At 45.3% G+C, this 23,833-nt stretch overlaps 1 protein-coding gene across 1 annotated transcript in view; it reads right to left on the bottom strand.

Moving 5' to 3' along the window:
• The window catches only part of LOC121866283 (neuroligin-2-like), a gene marked incomplete at its 3' end in the record, with an annotated part of 107,488 nt that overhangs the window by 5,666 nt on the left and 77,989 nt on the right, over positions 1-23,833 (bottom strand). Inside the window, exon 4 of the mRNA XM_042365901.1 lies at positions 8,244-8,441. Within this exon, the coding sequence (XP_042221835.1) occupies positions 8,244-8,441 (198 nt within the window). The remainder of the gene's footprint in view (positions 1-8,243; positions 8,442-23,833) is intronic.

Genomic DNA, 23,833 nt, shown 5'->3' with positions numbered 1-23,833 from the left:
AACAACGACGACAACACTCTGACTTGAGTATAACGTTAGGGGGCTTTAGTTAAACACACACGGCTACAACTCTGCACAAAAACCACACAAAATACGGAGTCAAACTTATCTGAGATCTTTACAAGGAAGTTCACTCGCTCCCATGAATTCCAAAATGAACACTGTGACTCCTGTTGTCTCGGTAGGGTTGTCAAAATCGTTCGTCCGTTGTGTCATATTACATCACATATAATCGTAAGGATATTTTTTTAAGCTAGTTTTACGTACCAAATTTGGGTAAAATTAATAGTTATTTCTTCAAGTTAAAGGACGGATGAGACGATACGTGGACGGATGAGACGATACGTGGACGGATGAGACGATACGTGGACGGATGAGACGATACGTGGACGGATGAGACGATACGTGGACGGATGAGACGATACGTGGACGGATGAGACGATACGTGGACGGATGAGACGATACGTGGACGGATGAGAGGATACGTGGACGGATGAGGTGGATGCGATGGACGGATGAGACGATACGTGGACCGGATGAGACTTGATACGTGGACGGATGAGACGATACGTGGACTAATGAGGAGGGATACGTGGACGGATGGGGACGATACGTGGACGGATGAGACGATACGTGGACGGATGAGACGATACGTGGACGGATGAGACGATACGTGGACTAATGAGAGGATACGTGGACGGATGAGAGAATACGTGGACGGATGAGAGGATACGTGGACGGATGAGAGGATACGTGGACGGATGAGAGGATACGTGGACGGATGAGAGGATACGTGGACGGACGAGACGATACGTGGACTAATGAAAGGATACGTGGACGGACGCCAGGACATAAATAAGACCGAGCCAGATGGACTTTAAGTATTCCTAAGGTGAGTGTCCGAGACAGTGAGGGACTATCTTATCCCACACACTGAAGACTTACCCTACAAATGTGGTGTAAAATCTAGTTCTTATTGCAATCATAAGTATTAAATTTTAGACCCTTCTATACACAAATACATGAATAAAAACACCCCAGGTAGACAAATACTTGAATAAAAACACCTCAGGTAGACAAATACTTGAATAAAAACACCTCAGGTAGACAAATACTTAATAAAAACACCTCAGGTAGACAAATACTTGAATAAAAACATCCCAGGTAGACAAATACTTGAATAAAAACACCTCAGGTAGAAAATACTTGAACAAAAACACCTCAGGTAGACAAATACTTGAATAAAAACACCTCAGGTAGACAAATACTTGAATAAAAACACCCCAGGTAGACAAATACTTGAATAAAAACACCTCAGGTAGACAAATACTTGAATAAAAACACCTCAGGTAGACAAATACTTAATAAAAACACCTCAGGTAGACAAATACTTAATAAAAACACCTCAGGTAGACAAATACATGAATAAAAACACCTCAGGTAGACAAATACTTAATAAAAACACCTCAGGTAGACAAATACTTGAATAAAAACACCTCAGGTAGACAAATACTTGAATAAAAACACCTCAGGTCGACAAATACTTGAATAAAAACACCTCAGGTAGAAAATACTTGAACAAAAACACCTCAGGTACACAAATACAAAAATTAATTCACTCTTCTCTTTACAAAAACACACAAGAATTTAGGCAATAATCTCCCTGGCGTCAGCATCGTTGAGCAGGTCGTAATAAGCAGTAAATAGTGTAGAGGGTCAGGTAAAGTAGGAGAGACCTGCACATGCTGGCTACAACCACCACTCTGTCTGGCTGCCACCACCACCACCCATGCCACCGCCACCACCACCACCACCCATGCCACCGCCACCACCACCACCCATGCCACCGCCATCACCACTAGCTATACCAGCCCATCACTTTTGCCACCACCACTACTACATATACTAGTCAACTATTTCTTACTACTACCACCATCACTACCTCTGCCACCACCCCTACCACCACCCTTGCCATCACTACCTATACTGACCCAGCACTTCTTCCTACCACTGCTGCCAACACCACTGCTGCCAACACCTCTGGCCCATCCACTTCCTCCCACTATCATCTCCACTACCACCATCACTAACCCAACCACTTTCTTCCACCACTACTATTATTCCAACCACATCCTGCCACCATCACTACTACCAACATCACCACAATTTGCCCTAATTACTCCAAACAGAAGTGTATTTCCTACAGTATATTATTCAGGAGTTACCTTAAAGATAACGTTTGGCCCTATAGACAGACACAGATAAATGCCACACACACACACACACACACACACACACACACACACACACACACACACACACACACACACACACACACACACACACACACACACACACACACACACACACACACACACACACACACACACACACACACACACACACACACACACACACACACACACACACACACACACACACACACACACACACACACACACACACACACACACACACACACACACACACACACACACACACACACACACACACACACACACACACACACACACACACACACACACACACACACACACACACACACACACACACACATACACACACACAACACACACACACACACACACACACACACACACACACACACACACACACACACACACACACACACACACACACACACACACACACACACACACACACACACACACAATCTTTACGTCACCACAAAAACAAACGCCATTTATAAATCCTGTATGTCCACTCTTGTTTTAAATCCTTATTGATTAAAACGTCAGAAACAGAATAGAACTTTCTCTCTCGCCCGTGTGTGTTGGAGGGATGAGTGGGTCACCAGCAGTAGTAATCCTCAGGCCAATATAGTGTGACAAACTCGGTATTCACGGTGGTAGGAAAGTTGTCAGTCAATAGTGAAAAGCAGATTAATCAACCATAAAAATTAATGAACCGTTAATTCATCCCAACCACATATAAAAAGTCGTCGTTAACCACATTTATAAGTCGTCGTCAACCACATTTATAAGTCGTCGTCAACCACATTTACTATTAGTCAACCAGATGGGAACTTTTTTTATATCTTTATCTAAGGGATCAACCACGACAGTGCAGAGCCATTTATTTCCGCCCTTCGGATATGCTCGAGGTCAACCTAATGTCAGCCAAAGTCGAACACATTGTCAGAACGTTATGGTTGGTTTGGTTGGATTAAATCACCCGCTGAGGTCATCCCCCCCACCTCCCTCCCCCTCGGTTTAAAACACGCTCGGGTCGTGTTGACTTCAATTCAGGGGGTCAGATGTGGCACGATACTGTTATTGAAGCCCAGGTGTGTGTGTGTGTGTGTGTGTGTGTGATTAAACTATTACCTGGTGAGATAATATTATGAATAACAAAAAGTATTAAAATAGAACAATTCTCCCTCACAGAGAAACAGAAAACAACAACAACAACACACCTCATTAACTATGTGAAAAAACTAGAATAACTGTAATTTTTTTCTTAACTCCACAAGAAAAATATACAGCAACAACAATTTGTAATCTTTTGTTACATAATTATTTTCGTCTGTTTATGCATTTGCGTATTTTCAGAGTCAAGGGTTTTCAGCGTGGGTTTTTTGTGTTTACGGGAAACTGCTCCAGTTTTTTGTTTTTCGGTCGACAAAGCGAATTTGACTTTTATTTTGTATATAACGCGCCAGGCTTTACCGGGTCCGTTCTCATTCTTTATTTTTCTTTCCTTTCTATTCACTTTTTTTTTTTTTTGAAGATTGATTTTTATTTTCTGGCAGGACCGAGTTTAGTCAGCACACTTCCCTCCCGCCCTCCCAGACCTGGCTGCGGGAAGTTTTACAGCGAAAGGAATGTTTTTTAGCTGTGGCATAACTCACCCAATGAACGCGTCTTGGTTAACTTTGTTTTCTAATATCTCTTGAAATATAGTAACTAGTGAAAATATTAACTAGTGTAATGTGTAGCTAAACTAATTATTCTGTATTACATGGCAGCGAGAGTTGGCAGAGAGAGGAAGAAATTCATTGAACAAAATAATATCTCATAGAAGTGGGTGTAGTACAGTAATTCATAAGCCTTTGATATACAGGTACAAGAAACCAGCGTGTCCGGCACTGCACTTGATCACCTTCTCTTCCTCAACTATAAAGTAACCTAACCTAACACACTTAAAAACACTTACTTATAAAAACACTATATATATATATATACTGTATATCTAACTAAGTGTGTTAATATATAAACGAAGCCTTTACGAGCATCAGGGGGAAAAAAAGGTAGCCTCTCCGGGGGCCAATGTGGAGCGCAGGTAGTTAGTGAGTTAATTAACTATATTGGCAGCTTGCTCCCTCACTTACCTGATCCCTGGAGGTGCAAACGACCATCCAATTACTGTTAATTGACCGAGATGCGTGGCTCACCTGCCCCCCTCTCCCCCCCTCTTCGTCATCACGTCTTCCTCGTTTTCAGGTCATCATCGTCATCAGGTAAAGGTTAGGTCATCATATTCATCAGCTCAGGTATATTAAGTCTGGGAGTAACTTAACTCTAAACCTAAGGACACACGCAACACCTCGAAAGGAGTTGGAGAGAAAGTGGGAGTAGGGGAGGGAGGAATGGGGGAGGAGGAGTGGGGGAGAGGGAGGAATGGGGAGGGAGGAGTGGGGAGAGGGAGGGAGGAAGGGAGGGGGAGAGGGAAGGAAGGAAGGAAGAGAGGGAGGGAGGGAAGGAGGGATAGAAGATGAGAGAAGAGGAGCAAGAGAGAGGGATCGATCGAAGGGGAGGGGAGAGAAGAGGGGATCAAGGGGGAGGAGAGAGGGATAGAGTGGTATCGGGAGAATGGAAATAAGAAAATTACCAAAACATAATCTTCCCCTCCTCTCCCCTCCCCCTCCTCTCCCCTCACGCTAAAGGCTTCAGTTTATCTTAATTTCTGGGAGTGAAGCTATAGTAATGACAAAAGAAATGAGTTCTTTTCCCTTTACTACCGAGTGTTTGATGTGGAACAGCTGACGGTACTTCTGAAGGACACGGTCTGACGTTGATGTTATAATGTTATTTCAGCTCTGCGCCTCAACAATTAAGGTCATTAAACGCGAAACAATGTTAGTAATTAAACTAGTTCGTAAATAATAAAACAAATACGAGACATAGAACTTTCTGTACAGACATAAAAACTTTCTGTGTGTGTGTGTGTGTGTGTGTGTTTTGTTTGTACTAAATTCCAGTGACCAGATAAGTTGATATGAAATTATTTCTTGAGGTAAACAAAAACGGAAAAAAAAGATCACTACATTCTTATCCTCTCATTCCCATTATTAAATTCCAGTGATAGAGTAGATGAACTGAAATTCTTAAAAAGTAAAATGTAAAATTTATAATACGTCCCTATCCCCCAGCCAGACAAATGTAAACAATGCAGGACCCTCACAAAAATCAGGAATGATTCGCTTCAGCCTTCGAGTCGCGTCCTAAGGGAAAAAAAATAGTCACGATGTTTTGAACCTAAGAAAATTAAACATAAAAAAGACAACTAGTAAATAAAAGGAGAATGGTTTTGAAGAAACATTAACCAGCAAAGAAGTAAATAGAAAGAGATAAAATTTGAACAGTGGAAGGATGAATGAATGACGCTGGTGTATGTGAACCTCTAACTCACACCAGGATGTACTACAATGCCTCACCACACACCACAAAATACTCGTGTTTGTGTTGATAAATGTGGTATCCATTATATAGTGATCTCGTATAAATTGGTACTGTCACTGAATTATTTAACAAACTCGTACTACAGTGGATAACATGACACCACATGCTCTTATACTGGCATAACCCACATATGACACCACTGTTCTATATACTTTCATAACCCACATATGACAACACACACTATACCATCACCATAAGCCACATAAACTAATGGTCCCACACCTTTATACCGTCATAACCCACGTGTACCCTCGGAGGGTCTTAAGCCACCCAAGGAGTGATCATCCCATCAGTTTAATGCACGTTGTCTTGGCGGTGGCTCAGGCGCATACCTGACACTCCCTTAACTTTCCTAATTAATTAAATTACCAAAGTAGTAAGATGGAGAGGAGAAAGAGAAGGGGTTTAAATAGGCTTCTCAAAAGTGTCAAGACTAGGCCATCACCGCCGCCGACCCCGCCATCTGGTGAGAATCTTCGTCACTAATTAGAGAAAATGGGATTCAGAGTGAGAAGGGATGGAGTCTTAATTGTTTTGTTTTACTTATATAAATTGACGCGATGTTAAGATAATTAAGAAGAAATACATGATGTTTGGTAAAAGACGGAAGAGTAGATAAGAGGAGTTAGATCAATATAAGTGATGTAAAAGTAGATAAAAGGATAATTGATCCAAGAAAAAAGATGAAAAGAACATACGGGAGATGTTTGATCAAAGACAGAGATGAAAACAGTAAATAAAAGATTGATGAAAGAAAGACGATAAGATTAGAAGATTGATCAATAACGGTCAAGAAAACAATGGATAGGTGACGAAAACAATAGACAGGTGACGAAAACAGTAGACAGGTGACGAAAACAATAGACAGGTGATGAAAACAATGGACAGAAGGTGACGAAAACAGACAAGTGACGAAACAACAGCAGGTGAGGAAAACAATAGATCGGAGACGAAAACAATAGACAGGCGACGAAAACAATAGACAGAAGGTGACGAAAACAATAGAAAGGTGACGAAAACAATAGACAGAAGGTGACAAAAACAATTGACAGAAGGTGACGAAAACAACAGACTTAAAAACAGTATGTAAACAAAAGACGAGCGGAAGGCGATGGTGTTTACAAGAATGCTGTGTGGTGTGCTAAGGGAAACTCCGGTCAGTTCCGAGTCTACAAGTGGATTCAGTTCAGCAATATCGGAACCCTGGGGGATTTTTTGGCAGTCAGAGAAGCCTTGACTGGCATCCTCAGCATTATCGGAACCCTGGGGCATTTTTTGGCAGTCAGAAAAGCCTTGACTGGCATTTTTCGGCATTTTTTGGCAGTCAGAGAAGCCTTGACTGGCATTCTCAGCATATCGGAACCCTGGGGCATTTTTGGCAGTCAGAGAAGCCTTGACTGGCATCCTCAGCATTATCGGAACCCTGGGGCATTTTTTCAGCAACCTCCTATTAATGTCGACCTATTCTTTATACATACCTGTCGGAAATAAATAAAAACATATTTCCTATTTCTTTCGTCCGATTTTATATAATTTGTAGAATATATAACGTATTTTTTTTTCTCAAAGAATATTAACTCCAATTACTCGCTTACTTCAGGGTAGGGGGTGGGGTGGGAGGGGTGGGGGTGAGTGAGTGTGGAGTGGGTGAGGTGAGTGGGTGGGGGTGAGTGGGTGAGGTGGTGGGTGGGGTGAGTGGGTGGGGGGAGGAGGATTACTGGAGTATAAACCGATTTTCGGTAAACAAGTTATGGCTGCCGGAAACCACACCATAAAAGAATTTCCTCTACCGGGTAAAATATATAGTTTATATTATATATATATTATTTGTGGGTGTTTTTTTTTTCCTTTTCGTAAATCAATATCAAAAGTTACAAAACAAGACATACATACAAACAATAAGCAAATTATATTCAGTAAATAAAACAAAGATGATTGGAATGTTAAAAGACAAATAATGTTAAAAATATCTAGAATGTTCATGATGTAACGGAAAATGTTAAAATAACTAGACTTAAAAGAAACTATCCGAAATGCTAAACTAAATTCTGAATATTAAAAGAAATACTAAAAGAAACATATCAAGAGTTAAAAAGTTGAGAAAAAGAGAAAAAAAATCATAAACTATAAATGAAATATTGAAAAAAAAAATAACTAAAACAAAACTAAATGAAATACTAAAGGTAATAATATACTGTTTATCCCGAATAAATATCCATATATCTATCAATTACAAACAAGCGGCAGCGGAGCCAGAAGGAAACACTCCTCTCTCTCCTACTGCTGTTAATAGCTTTGTTTTGTTAAGGTCTTCACTACAAGAAGACCCCAAATGTCTATCTGCAGGTTTACCGCTGTTGTTTCATAATACACAGCATCACCACAGTAGTCGTAACAATAATAATAATAATAATAATAATAATAATAATAATAATAATAATAAACGCTATAAGAGAGAGAGAGAGAGAGAGAGAGAGACAGAGAGAGACAGAGAGAGAGAGAGAGAGAGAGAGCACTCACTCTTGGGCACGGCTTTCGAGGTCATGAGGAAGTTGATGCAGGCCGCCCCGGTGCCGTGGCCGAAGATGGTGACGTTCTCAGGATCTCCACCAAACTCGGCGATGTTCTCCTTGAGCCAGTGCAGCGCCGCGATCTGGTCCATGAGGCCATAATTGGTGATGGAGCGCAGGTAAGGGTTCTCGTTGGTGTTGAGGAACCCTGTGAGGAGAGAGAAGGGGAGTGATTAGTGTCCTGTGGCGTGAGAACGGAGGGGGAACTGTGAGTGTATGGGAAAGAGGAAGGGAAGGTGGGAGAGGGAGGAGGGGGACTGAGTGTGGGGAAGGAGGGGGGAAGGTGGGAGGAGGGAGGAGGGAGGGAGCTTTGGTGTATGGGAAGGAGGGAGGGAGCTTTGGTGGGTTATGGGAGGGGTGGATGGGGGTGGTTAAGGGGGAGAACTGTGAGGGAGGGCTGGAGGGGGAGGGAGGGGGGAGGGGAGGAGGAGGGGGGAACTGTGAGGGAGGGGGTGGAGGGAGGAGGAGGGAGGAAGGAAGGAGAGACTGTGAGGGGAGGGCAGGAGGGAAAGAGTGGCGCGCGCGCTATCAGCAGTTCCTGCAAGATGTTCTCAGGTTTTATTGCTATCGTGTTACAGTATAGTACTTCCCCGTTCACACACACTCACAGGTAAACACGGTTCTCTCTCTCGCATGTGTACACACTTACGTACGCACACACATCACTTACTCACATTAAACCCATACGAGCATCAACATACACTGAAAAATCCTCCTCCCACACACTAAACACTAGCAGTATATACACACACATACCCCTCCAGGCCTGTTCTCAGGGTTGCATAACAAGCTACAAAGGATTAGGGAGGGAGGAGGGGAAGGAAAGAGGAGAAGGAAGTTAAGGGAGGGAGGATTGAGGGAGGGGGAAGGAAGTTAGGGAGGAAGTGAGAGGGATGGAGGAAGTGAGAGGGATAGAGGGGAGGGGGAGGGAAGGAGGGGGAGAGAGGGAGACTAGTTATTAATACAGTCAAGTAACAAATATAAATGAACAGCAGGCGAGGGAGAGCCACCACACCCCTACCATGTTAAACCTGCAGATGAGGATTAATGCGAGTGACCCAGCGTGTTTACATCTTTCCCTGCGCCACCTCATCTCAGTTCCTTCCTTGAGGGATTTGGGAAGCTGACGTTCTTACACTGTCCATACACGTTCCTGGCGCCTTTAGTACGTTCTTAAACTATTCATACACGATTCTGGATGCCTTACTAGGTTCTTATGCCGTCCTTAACACGTTATTAGTGCATTACCAGAACCACCACCCCTTTCCACTCGTTCTGATCATACACGTTCCCCGAGTCTTCAAAACGTTCCTAAGGTGCCCCTACACGTTCTTATAAGTGTTTTACCAGATCTTCTCCGCCACTCGTTCCTACCGTACGTGTGAGTTAAAGAGTTTATAGACCGACGAACATCCATATTCGTTTCTCATATGATCTGATAAGTTATTGGTGTGTTGTTACCTTCTTATCTGTCTTCCTCTGTCCATCCTCTTATCACGCTTCTCCTGTCATGTCGTCCCTTCCTCCTTCCCCTCTTCCTTCTACACTGCCTCTCCCCTCTCCCCCCTCCCTTCTCATTTCCTCTCACAAGGGGCAAGGAGATGTTTTGATAGAACCCGGACAAGTTTCATAGGTATACCTCAACCAGCACACACACAGAGAGTGCCAGTCAGCTGTTATTGTCAAGTTGGCACACCCAATGCCGAGTTTCCATAGAGGTACGTAAGTGTGTTGACAATCTGGAGCGTGAGGCTTATAAGGAGAGAGAGAGAGAGAGAGAGAGAGAGAGAGAGAGAGAGAGCTACATCACAGGTTTACACAACAAATGGGTAGCGTGGATCAAACAAGGGCGGGAAAGCCTCGAACCATCTATCAACAAATTATACTTTTAATGGTTACTGTCGCGTGAGATCCTAGGCTTAGGTTCCCAGATTTACTTCCTGCAGCACTTTTCTCTCTCTCTCTCTCTCTCTCTCTCTCTCTCTGTCTCTTTGTGTGTGTCCCTCTCTTTCCTTCTTTACAGCATCCGATACTTGCTAAATTTCTCTCTCTTTTCTCTTTATCTTTTTACTACACTCTTCTCGTCTCTGTTGCTTTCGTTTATTTCCATTCTTTCTCGCTCGTTTGAGAGAGAGAGAGAGAGAGAGAGAGAGAGAGAGAGAGAGATAACAAATTGGTTCTCTGCAAAGTATTTTCTGATGACTCGATTTCACTTTGCATCGTCGAGGAGAACCACATAAATCTACCAATAAAAGGGGAATAAGGAGAGGAAAAATGATGGATGGAAGAGGGGCAGGTGGATTACTGATGTCAATAAGAGAAGGGAGTCAGCCTGACACACACACACACACACACACACACACACACACACACACACACACACACACACACAGACAATGGCGGCTGGAGGCAAGTTGTGTGAGATGCCCTAAAGAATATAGAGTGAGAGAAGGAGAAGAAAAGAGTGAGAGAAGGAGAAGAAAAGAGTGAGAGAAGGAGAAGAAAGAGTGAGAAGGTAATAAAAACACACGCTAGACAAACTTTATCCCAGGAACATACAATAGTTTTCAAGTCACAGAATCTTACAATGAAGATATAAAAAAAAAATACATATTTAATTGTTGACTCACTATAATATACACAACTAAAGCGAATTTATATAAAACAAATAAATAAAAAAATGAGATTGAAACTTTGTCATAATTAGATCTAGTGATAAATAGTTTTAGTGGACTGTAATTCTTAATGTAAATTTTTGTGGACTCAATTATAGTCTTTTATCGCAAGACAAAGGGAACGAGACAAAACTAATAATCTTACTACCATTAGACATGTTGGATCCTGTACTATACTTGTATATGAAGGATTTGATGACAATATTCTCGGAAGGAATAATATGAAAAAAATATTATTCTTTGGGAAATTTTACCTGCAGAGGAAATTGACGAAAGGCAAAGAAAGAGTAATTAAAGAATAAAAACATCAATATATTGTATAAAAATGACGATAACATCAATGACAACAACCACCACCACCTTTCAACAACCACCACCACCTTTCAACAACAACCACAATGACAACAAACACGACCACCTATCAACAACAATGACAACAACCACCACCACCTTTCAACAACAACCACAACCTATCAACAACAACCACAATGACAACAAACACGACCACCTATCAACAACAACAACCACCACCTATCCAACAACAATGACAACAACCACCACCACCCATCAACAACAACAACCACCACCCATCAACAACAATGACAACAACCACCACCTATCAACAACAATGACAACAACCACCACCACCTATCAACAACAACAACAACCACCACCTATCAACAACAATGACAACAACCACCACCTATCAACAACAATGACAACAACCACCACCACCTTCAACAACAACCACCATTCAACAACAATGACAACAACCACCACCACCTATCAACAACAACAACCACCACCTATCAACAACAATGACAACAACCACCACTCCCCATCAACAACAACCACCACCACCAACCACCACCACCTATCAAACCCACCACCTATCAACAACAATGACAACAACCACCACTACCTATCAACAACAACCACCACTACTTATCAACAACAACCACCATCCACCACCTATCAACAACAACCACCACCACCTACCAACAACAACCACAACCACCACAACCACCACCATCTACTGTACAAGATCTACTATCACATCAAATACAAAAATAAAAAAAAACAACAATAATGAAACAACAAAACTATTCAAAACCAGACCAAACTACAGGACCCAGACCAACCCAGACCAAACTGGACCCAGACCAATCCAGACCAAACTACAGGACCAGACCAACCCAGACCAAACTACGGGACCCAGACCAACCAGACCAAACTACAGGACCCAGACCAACCCAGACCAAACAGGGACCCAGACCAATCCAGACCAAACTACAGGACCCAGACCAACCCAGACCAAACTACGGACCCAGACCAACCAGACCAAACTACAGGACCCAGACCAACCCAGACCAAACTACAGCATTCAGACCAACCCAGACCAAACTACAGGACCCAGACCACCCAGACCAAACTACGGACCCAGACCAATCCAGACCAAACTACAGGACCCAGACCAACCCAGACCAAACTACGGACCCAGACCAATCCAGACCAAACTACAGGACCCAGACCAACCCAGACCAAACTACGGGACCCAGACCAATCCAGACCAAACTACAGGACCCAGACCAACCCAGACCAAACTACGGACCCAGACCAATCCAGACCAAACTACAGGACCCGACCAACCCAGACCAAACTACAGCATTCAGACCAACCCAGACCAAACTACAGGACCCAGACCAACCCAGACCAAACTACGGACCCAGACCAATCCAGACCAAACTACAGGACCCAGACCAACCCAGACCAAACCAGGACCCAGACCAATCCAGACCAAACTACAGGACCCAGACCAACCCAGACCAAACTACAGCATTCAGACCAACCCAGACCAAACTACGGACCCAGACCAATCCACCAAACTACAGGACCCAGACCAACCCAGACCAAACTACGGCATTCAGACCAACCAGACCAAACTACGGACCCAGACCAATCCAGACCAAACTACAGGACCCAGACCAACCCAGACCAAACTACAGCATTCAGACCAACCCAGACCAAACTACAGGACCCAGACTAACCCAGACCAAACTACGGGACCCAGACCAATCCAGACCAAACTACAGGACCCAGACCAACCCAGACCAAACTACAGCATTCAGACCAACCCAGACCAAACTACAGGACCCAGACTAACCCAGACCAAACTACAGGACCAAGACCAACCCAGACCAAACTACAGCATCCAGACCAACCCAAACCAAACTACAGGACCCAGACAAACTACAGGACCAAACTATAGCACCAGACCAAACTACAGCACCCAGACCAAACTACAGGACCAAACTACAGCACCCAGACCAAACTACAGGACCAAACTACAGCACCCAGACCAAACTACAGGACCAAACTATAGCACCCAGACCAAACTACAGCACCCAGACCAAACTACAGGACCAAACTACAGCACCCAGACCAAACACAGGACCAAACTACAGCACCCAGACCAAACTACAGGACCAAACTATAGAACCCAGACCAAACTACAGCACCAGACCAAACTACAGGACCAACTACAGCACCCAGACCAAACTACAGGACCAAACTACAGCACCCAGACCAAACTACAGGACCAAACTACAGCACCCAGACCAAACTACAGGACCAAACTAAGCACCCAGACCAAACTACAGGACCAAACTACAGCACCAGACCAAACTACAGGACACCAAAAACCCAGACCAAACTACAGCACCCAGACCAAACTACAGGACCAAACTACAGCACCCAGACCAAACTACAGACCAAACTACAGCACCCAGACCAAACTACAGGACCAAACTACAGCACCCAGACCAAACTACAGGACCAAACTACAGCACCCAGACCAAACTACAGACCAAACTACAGCACCCAGACCAAACTACAGGACCAAACTACAGCACCCAGACCAAACTACAGGACCAAACTACAGCACCCAGACCAAACTAAAGGACCAGGGAGCTGAGGCAGAGTAGCAGCCACAATGCTCAGAGAAAAAGGTTCCATTTCGCGTTGGCTACACTGGGACGTCTTATCTCCTACAGCTAATAGGAGACGGTGTGGAGGAGACAGATGGAGAAAGAGTGAGAGAAGGAGAAGAAGAGTGAGAGAAAGAGAAGAAAAGAGTGAGAGAAGGAGAAGAAAAGAGTGAGAGAAGGAGAAGGAAGAGTAGAGAAGGAGAAAAGAGTGAGAGGAGAAGGAAGAGTGAGAGAAGGAGAAAAGAGGAGAGGAGAAGGAAGAGGAGAGAAGAAGAAGAGTGAGCGAAGGAGAAGAAATGAGTGAGAGAAGGAAAAGGAAGAGTGAGAGAAGGAGAAAAGAGTGGAGAGGAGAAGGAAGAGTGAGAGGAGAAGGAAGAGTGAGAGAAGAAGATGAGGAGCGAAGGAGAAGAAATGAGTGAGAAGGAAAAAGGAAGAGGAGAGAGAAGGAGAAAAGAGTGAGAGAAGGGAGAAGGAAGAGTGAGAGAAGGAGAAAAGAGGAGAGGAGAAGGAAGAGGAGAGAAGGAGAAAAGAGTGAGAGAAGGAGAAGAAGAGTGAGCGAAGGAGAAGAAATGAGTGGAGAGAAGGAGAAAAGAGGAGAGAAGGAGAAAGAGGAGAGAGGAGAAGAAAGAGGAGAGAGAAGGAGAAGGAAGAGGAGAGAAGGAGAAAAGAGTGAGAGAAGGAGAAAATTGAGAGAAGGAGAAGGAGAGGAGAGAAGGAGAAAAGAGGAGAGAAGGAGAAGAAGAGGAGCGAAGGAGAAGAAATGAGGAGAGAAGGAGAAAAGAGTGAGAGAAGGAGAGAAAAAGAGTGAGAGGAGAAGAAAAGATTGAGAGAAGGAGAAGGAAGAGAGAGAAGGAGAAGGAAGAGGAGAGAAGGAGAAAAGAGTGAGAGAAGAAGAAGAGTGAGCGAAGAAGAAATGAGGAGAGAAGGAGAAGGGAAGAGTGAGAGAAGGAGAAAAGATGGAGAGAAGGAGAAGGAAGAGGAGAGAAGGAGAAAAGAGTGAGAGAAGGAGAAGAGGAGAGAATGAGAAAAGAGTGAGAGAAGGAGAAGAAGAGGAGAGAAGGAGAAGTAGAGGGAGAGAAGGAGAAAAGAGTGAGAGAAGGAGAAGTAGAGTGAGAAGGAGAAGAAATGAGTGAGAGAAGGAGAAGGAAGAGTGAGAGAAGGAGAAAAGAGTGAGAGAAGGAGAAAAGAAGAGAGAGAAGGAGAAAGAAGAGTGAGAGAAGGGAGAAAGAGTAGAAGGAGAAGAAGAGTGAGAGAATGAGAAAAAGAGGAGAAGGAGAAAAGAGGAGAGAAGGAGAAAAGTGAGAGAAGGAGAAGAAAAGAGTGAGAGAAGGAGAAGGAAGAGTGAGAGAAGGAGAAAAGAGTGAGAGAAGGAGAAAAGAGTGAGAGAAGGAGAAAAGAGTGAGAGAAGGAGAAGAGTGAGAGAAGGAGAAGAAAAGAGTGAGAGAAGGAGAAGGAAGAGGAGAGAAGGAGAAAAGAGGAGAGAAGGAGAAAGAGTGAGAGAAGGAAGGTGAGAAGGAGAAAGAGTGAGAGAAGGAGAAGGAAGAGTGAGAGAAGGAGAAAAGAGTGAGAGAAGAAGAAGAAGAGTGCAAAGAGAAAGAAGAGAGAGAAGGAGAAGAAAGAGTGAGAGAATGAGATAAGAGTGAGAGAAGGAGAAAAGAGGAGAGAAGGAGAAAAAGAGTGAGAGAAGGAGAAGAAAAGAGTGAGAGAAGGTAATAAAACACATGCTATGCAGGGAGGGAGGGAGGGAGGGGAGCGACACCTGGTTGAGCACGGACATCTAAATTAATGTAAATAACAGGTGTTTGGTTCACCCCATACCTGGGCCCTACCCTCCTGCTTTATCACCTGCGACAATTTATTCCAGGGATTAATTTAGCCCACGACCCTTCGCCCATGACCCCGTTGCCATGAATCCTCGCCCACCACCCCACTATCATTCACCAACGCCCACGTCACCCCGCCTACGACCCGCTAAGAGGCTCTAGTAAAGCCAGCAGGAGTCTATACACGCCCGTAGGAACTACACCCACGCCTGCAGGAACCCATACCGATGAGTGAATGGGTGTTTAGTGTGGAGAGAGAGAGAGAGAGAGACAGAGAGAGAGAGGAGAGAGAGAGAGAGAGAGAGAGAGAGAGAGAGAGAGAGAGAGAGAGAGAGAGAGAGAGAGAGAGAGAGAAAAAAGGATGGGAAGACAAACAGGAGAAGAGCAATAATGAGACAGAAAAGGAGAGGAAACAGAGGCAAAAAAAAAAGGAGAAATTTTAAGAGAACAAGAAGACAGCAGGATAAGAAAAAAGACAGAAAATAGAGAGAGAAAGAAGAAATAAGAAAGATAAGGAAATATAAGAGAGGAAAACAAGTGTACGGAGAAGAGGAAAAGAAGGAAGATGAGAAGGAAACAAGAAAGGATAACTGACATGACAGAAGTGAATGGAGAGAAAACATGATGATAAGAGAGGTCTGACAGGTGAGGGGAGCATGTGTGGGTGTTACAGAGAGGGGACGGGCGTGTGTGGGTGTTATGAGGGAGACGGGCGGTGTGTGGGTGTTACAGAGGGGAGACGGGCGTGTGGGTGTTATAGAGGGGAGACGGGCGTGTGTGGGTGTTACAGAGGGGAGACGGGCGTGTGTGGGTGTTATAGAGGGAGACGGGCGTGTGTGGGTGTTACAGAGAGGGACGGCGTGTGGGTGTTACAGAGGGACAGGCGTGGGGGTTACAGAGGGAGACGGCGTGTGTGGGTGTTACAGAGGAGACGGGCGTGTGTGGTGTTATAGAGAGGGGACACGGGCGTGTGTGAGTGTTACAGAGGGAGACGGGCGTGTGTGGGTGTTACAGAGGGAGAGCGTGTGTGGGTGGACAGAGGGGGAGGACGGGGGTGTTGCTGAGGGGAGACGGGAGGGGTGGGTGTTACAGAGGGAGACGGGCGTGTGTGGGTGTTACAGAGGGAGACGTGTGGGTGTTAGAGGGGGAGACGCGGCGTGTGTGGGTTACAGAGGGAGACGCGTGGGTGTTACAGAGGGAGACGGGCGGTGTGGGTGTTACAGAGGGAGACGGGCGGTGTGGGTGTTATAGAGGGAGACGGGCGGGTGTGGGTGTTACAGAGGGGAGACGTGTACAGTAGGTGTTAGAGGGAGACAGGAGTGGTAGAAAACAATGGCGAACGACAGCGAACACCAGAGACAGGTGTGAAAGGATTGCTAGATGGGGGAGGAGAAGGAGGTGTGTGTGTGTGTGGAGGGTGCCACCACAGTGCCAGGATGGACGGGGCCCACAAAGGGAAGGTGCCAAGCCGGGGAGGGGGAAAGAGGGGAAGGGGTTGAGGGGACAAAGGACTCGTGGAGATGCTCGTTAGGCCGCCATCATCAGTAGGGTCGTTAGTGTCTGGTAGCTCCGCCTCGCTCCAGTCCCCTTGTTGAGTAATTAGTGACGAGCTTCCGCGGCGCTTCCCACACACGAGGCTTTATTGTGCTTAGTGGTATGTGTGTGTGTATGTGTGTGTGTGTGTGTGTGTGTGTGTGTGTGTGTGTGTGTGTGTGTGTGTGTGTTAATGTGACGTGTGTGGCCTATGCAGTATACTGAAGTGCGTATTTGCATTGCGGAATTACACACACAGAACAACAAAGAATCAATTTAATTTTCAGAAGGTCAAAGGTTAAGGTCATTGCTGAATGTTGTAATCTAGGCTACACATTCTACACGTTATTTATACCACCTAACACATGCCAAGGGAAAGCATCATATATAATTGGAGTCTGTGTAAATTCAAAATCATATTATACTCTACATGTGTTTTAACTTAGGCAATTACGTGTATTCTTATTAGTTACGAGGATATATCACGGTAGGAGTCTTTAATTATCAGAGGCCACATTACCGCCTCAACCAGCCGCTCCTTGCCTCCTGTGGCCTCAAGGCACCTCTCAGCTAAACTGCTGCCTCCTGACTTGCACCTCAACCACAGGTATATTAGTCTTACTTTTTTTACCTTTGATGACGAGTGTATTATACTGTCCTAGAATACGTGCTCAAAGGCCTTAGTTGTTGAAGAGAGGTAATGTATGGTAGAGAACAGCATCCAGGAGGGGAGGGGAGGGAGAGGGGGAGGGGGAAGGGGAGGAAGAAAGAGAGGGGAGGGGGAAGGAAAAGAGAGGGGAGGAAAGGGGAGGGGGGAGGAAAGGAGGGGGGAGGAAGAGGAGGGAAGAGGGGGGAGGGGAGGAAAAAGGGCTATTAAGGAATGGGAGAGGACAAGAGGGAGAGAAGAAGACGGAGGGAGGGAAGAGAAGGGAAAAGAAGGTCTTTTGACTGAAGGGTCGAGTGTTTTGATAGTGGAGGCAGCACAGACTTCGAGGCACACACACACACACACACACACACACACACACACACACACACACACACACACACACACACACACACACACACACACACACACACACACACACACACACACACACACACACACACACACACACACACACACACACACACACACACACACACACACACACACACACACACACACACACACACACACACACACACACACACACACACACACACACACACACACACACACACACACACACACAACACACACACACACACACACACACACACACACACACACACACACACACACACACACACACACACACACACACACACACACACACACACACACACACACACACACACACACACACACACACACACACACACACACACACACACACACACACACACACACACACACACACACACACACACACACACACACACACACACACACACACACACACACACACACACACACACACACACACACAACACACACACACACACACACACACACACACACACACACACACACACACACCATAACTCTTGAAAGTATCTTCAGTGAAGAAAAACAAAACAGATGGAAACGAATGATTCTTGTATTATGCTCTCTCTCTCTTTACACCTATCTATCAGGTAACAATATGTATCACCAGGTATCATTATGTATCAACAAGCTTAATAAGAGTAGCCGAGGGGCAGGTGTGTGGTGGCCCAGGTGTGTGGGGTGGGCCAGACGTTTGTTATGACCAGGTGCGTGATGGGACATGTGTGTGGTGGCCAGGTGTCTCTTAAGGCCAGATGTGTGGTGGCCCAGGTATGTGGTGAGCCTGATGTTTCTATGGCCGTGTGGTGCAGTATGTGGTGGGACAGGTGCGTGGTGGGACAGGTGCGTGGTGGCCAAATGTGTGAAATGGCAGGTGTCTATTCGGGCCAGATGTGGTGGCGGCCCTGTGGCTAAGTCATACAGTAGTCGCCAGACACACAGCGTACATTTATCATCCAATAATGGTAGATAGAAGTCATATATAACCCTGGCCTGCCGAAAGTCGCCACGCCCTCTATACACGCCTCGGTGTTGGCGGTCACAAGACCCACGCCCTCTATATACGGCTAGGTGTTGGCGGTCACACCACGCCCTCTATACACGCCTGTGTTGCGTACGCACACCACGCCCTCTATACACGCCTGTGTTTGGGTCACAAGACCACGCCCCTATACACGCCTGGGTGTTGGTGTCACAAGACCACGCCCTCTATACACGCCTGGGTGTTGGCGGTCACAAGACCACGCCCTCTATACACGCCTGGGTGTTGGTGGTCACAAGACCACGCCCTCTATACACGCCTGTGTTGGTGGTCACAAGACCACGCCTCTATACACGCCTGGGTGTTGGCGGTCACAAGACCACGCCCTCTATACACGCCTGGGTGTTGGTGGTCACAAGACCACGCCCCTCTATACACGCCTGGGTGTTGGCTGACAAGACCCGCCCTCTATACACGCCTGGGTGTTGGCGGCAAGACCACGCCCTCTATACACGCCTGGGTGTTGGTGGTCACAAGACCACGCCCTATACACGCCTGTGTTGGTGGTCACAAGACCACGCCCTCTATACACGCCTGGGTGTTGGCGGTCACAAGACCACGCCTCTATACACGCCTGGGTGTTGGTGGCCGCACCACGCCTCTGCCTGGGTGTTGGTGGTCACAAGACCACGCCCTCTATACACGCCTCGGTTTGGCGGTCACAAGACCACGCCTCATACACGCCTGGGTGCTGGTCACAAGACCACGCCCTCTATACACGCCTGGGTGTTGGTGGGCAAGACCACGCCCCCACACGCCTGGGTGTTGGTGGTCACAAGACCACGCCTCTATACACGCCTGGGTTTTGGTCACAAGACCACCTCTATACACGCCTAGGTGTTGGCGGTCACGACCACTCCCTCTATACACGCTTGTTGGCGGTCACACACTCTATACACGCCTGGGTGTTGGTGGTCACAAGACCACGCCCCTATACACGCCGGGTGTTGGTGGTCCCAAGACCACGCCCCTATACACGCCTGGGTGTTGGGCCACAAGGCCAGCCCCTATACACGCCTGGTTATTGGTGGGCAGTCTTCCGTGCTTACGTAAAAACACATACAAAATACTAATCTCTTCTTTCCCGTTACAAACACTAAAAACCGAAAAAAACACACACAAACCCATACACTCTACCCCATTGAGAGAGAGGAGAGAGAGAGAGAAAAAAAGCAGGCTTGGGAAACAGCAGGCTGCAAATGGGGTCTCCTACCACACTCGCTTTCACCTCCACCACACAGCCTCGCGTCAGACACCTCCTCCCTCACCTCACCGGACGAGAATCCTACCAACTATATTTTTCCTCCACTGACTAAAATCCCACAGGTTTTATTAGGTCCTTAGTGTGTTAATCCCCTGTTAATAGTGATTAGATTAGGTATTTAACTCCCTTGGGGAAGATGGTTAAAGGTGTGTTTTATGGAGATCACGTCCTGAGGGGTTGTTGTCATCGTCCTGAGGGGTTTAAGTCACGAGGGGTTGTTGTCATCGTCCTGAGGGGTTGTTAAGTCATCGTACTGAGGTTGTTGTCATCGTCCTGAGGGGTTGTTAAGTCATCGTCCTGAGGGGTTGTTAAGTCATCGTCCTGAGGGGTGTTAAGTCATCGTCCTGAGGGGGTTGTTGTCATCGTCCTGAGGGGTTGTTAAGTCATCGTCCTGAGGGGTTGTTAAGTCATCGTCCTGAGGGGGTTGTCATCGTCCTGAGGGGTTGTTAAGTCATCGTCCTGAGGGGGTTGTTAAGTCATCGTCCTGAGGGGGTTGTAGTCATCGTCCTAGGGGGTGAAGTCATCGTCCTGAGGGGTTGTTAAGTCATTGTCCTGGGGGTTGTTAAGTCATCGTCCTGAGGGGTTGGAAGTCATCGTCCTGAGGGGGTTGAAGTCATCGTCCTGAGGTTGAAGTCATCGTCCTGAGGGGTTGTTAAGTCATCATCCTGAGGGGGTTCTTAAGTCATCGTCCTAAAGGGGTTCTATCATCGTCCTAAAGGGTTAAATCATCGTCATAAAGGGTTAAATCATCGTCATAAAGGAAAGATCATCGTCCTGAAGGGTTAAATCATCGTCCTGAAGGGGTTAAATCATCGTCATAAGGGCCAATGTAAAAAGGTTAAGTCATCGTCATAAAGGTTAAATCATCGTCCTAAGTAAATCAATCGTCATAAAGGGGTCAAATCATCGTCATAAAGGGGTTAAATCATCGTCCTAAAAGGGTTAAGTCATCGTCATAAAGGGGGTTAAATCATCGTCCTAAAGGGGTTAAATCATCGTCCTAAAGGGTTAAGTCATCGTCAAGAAGAACTCCGGAGCACGAAAGAACAGCCAATTTGGAAACAGGACCTAAAACAAACTTAATGGCGTAATTTTATCAGCAGAAACCCGTAAACAACCCGTATCAAACCTTTCCACAGCTCAACATCCATTCTCAAGTATCGACAATGAACGACAACAAATTTATCTAAACCTAACCGTAAAAATCCAAAGACTTCTATATTTCGTTTTACTTTTTATAAATGCAATTTACTCTATCTGATGGACTGAAGGCACAATAGCGAAGCACTGAAGGTATTGTGTTATCAAATTCTTCATGAAATGGGGAGATTCTGGTGAGATGACAAGGGAGGAGAAATGAAGAAAGAAATGAAGGAAGTTTTGATCAATAGTTTGACCTGAGGATAAGGATAGTGACGAGCTGACAGTAGGGCGAGCGGATGTCAACACTGCCGGGGTCTCGAAGAATCGTAGCTGAAGTTAAATTTTGTCTCTCTCTCTCGACTCTGGATACGGTAGAGTCTTAACATGCTTTTGACACCATCTGGGTCACAATTTTCGTTTCATAGCTCCGATGGATCAACAAGGCGTATTTTCCAGCTCCAGTTTAAGGGTAAAATATATCATAATCCTGAAGAGTGTTCGAAGCATCGATCTCAAATGACTCACTCACTCACCAATTCAATTAATCTCACACAACGACTTATTCGCCGACTCTTATCAATCCTTCACACACGTCTGTTTGCTTCCCCCTCTACCAGCCATCAACTCTACCTTCAGCCTCTCATCCATCACATCGCCTCCCTCTCAATCAGTTCCACCCTCACCTCACTCTACCTACAACCTTCACCATCACACACATTCTTTGCATATACTACATCATTCTTCTTTAACCTTCACTTCCTCATTCCCTTTATAATACAGGTCGACTCTGATCGTTCAAGGCGGTCTCATTCTACTTCAAGATGCTGACGTTCTAATTTATGAAGACTGACGTTTCCTTTTGACACTGACGTTCTACTTCAAGATGCTGACGTCCTAATTCAAGATGCTGACGTTCTGTTTCAAGACGCTGATATTGTACTTGGGAGAACGTCACTGTGTATTCCTAGTCTTGGTTCTGACAAAATGTTCCTGATCGGACCCAAAATCGTCTGGAGAAATGCCATCAGACAAATTTCAATTGGAGAACACAACCCAAACTCCAAATAATACAGTGGACAAATCCTCCCTCCCCCAAAAACCAATGGATAAAACTCAAAACTCCAAGTAATACAACGAAGAAAATCCTAAAACCTAAGTAATACAATTGACAAAATACCAACACCTAATACAGGAGACAAAAACGACACCCAGGTACCACAGGTTGTAAATAAATAAAAGACCTGTTTCCCTTGTTCGATATGCACACTTTCCCTTGTATCTTCCTTATAGTTTTCACCACCATTCCCTCTTGGCTGGAGAGAGAATTACGACCTAAGAAGAAACTAACTTGGGTGAATTTTACAATGAAACAGGAAAGTCATTAAAAGATTTGTTCATTTTCTTACAGCTCTCTGGCAGCCCGAACGACAGTAGGTTAGGTTAGGTTAGGTTAGGTTAGTAAGAATGTATTTTAGTTATTGCTACGAGTCGTCTGTGTTATGGGACTTCTTTTATGTTTTCAATATTATTCATCTGTATTGAATATCTTAAACTAGTTCCTCTTTCTTTCTTTTTTCCTCTCTCTTTTGCTCTCTTGATTCTTTCACTGTATCTCCCCCTTTTCTATAATTCTCTCTCTTCTCTCTATTGATCTTTCTCTGTCTCCACCTCCTTTTTCTGTAATTGGTTTTTATTATCCTTCTTTGTCTCTTCCTCCTTCTCTATCTCTTCTACCCTTCCATTTATTTACCTATCATAATTCTCTCTCTCTTTCCTTCTTCTATATTTCTCCCCTATTCTCTCCTCTCCTCTCTCTCATTATCACCTTCCATCCTCCACACCCTTACTCTGAATGATGATTGGTCGACAGAGTGATTCATCTTAACCTTGTTGCTTTTCCCATTCACACAGTTAAGATGGGGTGGGTACGTCGTGTGGGTAGATGTGGGTAGGTAGTGGGTAGGTTATATGGTTAAGTAATAGTTAAGTTCTGTGGGTATGTTGTGACTTATGTGGGTAGGATGAATAGTAGGTAAGTGGGCA

Source organism: Homarus americanus, unplaced genomic scaffold, assembly GCF_018991925.1.
Source record: "Homarus americanus isolate GMGI-L3 unplaced genomic scaffold, GMGI_Hamer_2.0 scaffold46842, whole genome shotgun sequence".
Taxonomy (NCBI): domain Eukaryota; kingdom Metazoa; phylum Arthropoda; class Malacostraca; order Decapoda; family Nephropidae; genus Homarus; species Homarus americanus.
The sequence above is the reverse complement of the archived record's forward strand: the minus strand, read 5'-3'. Positions and strand labels throughout refer to the sequence as shown.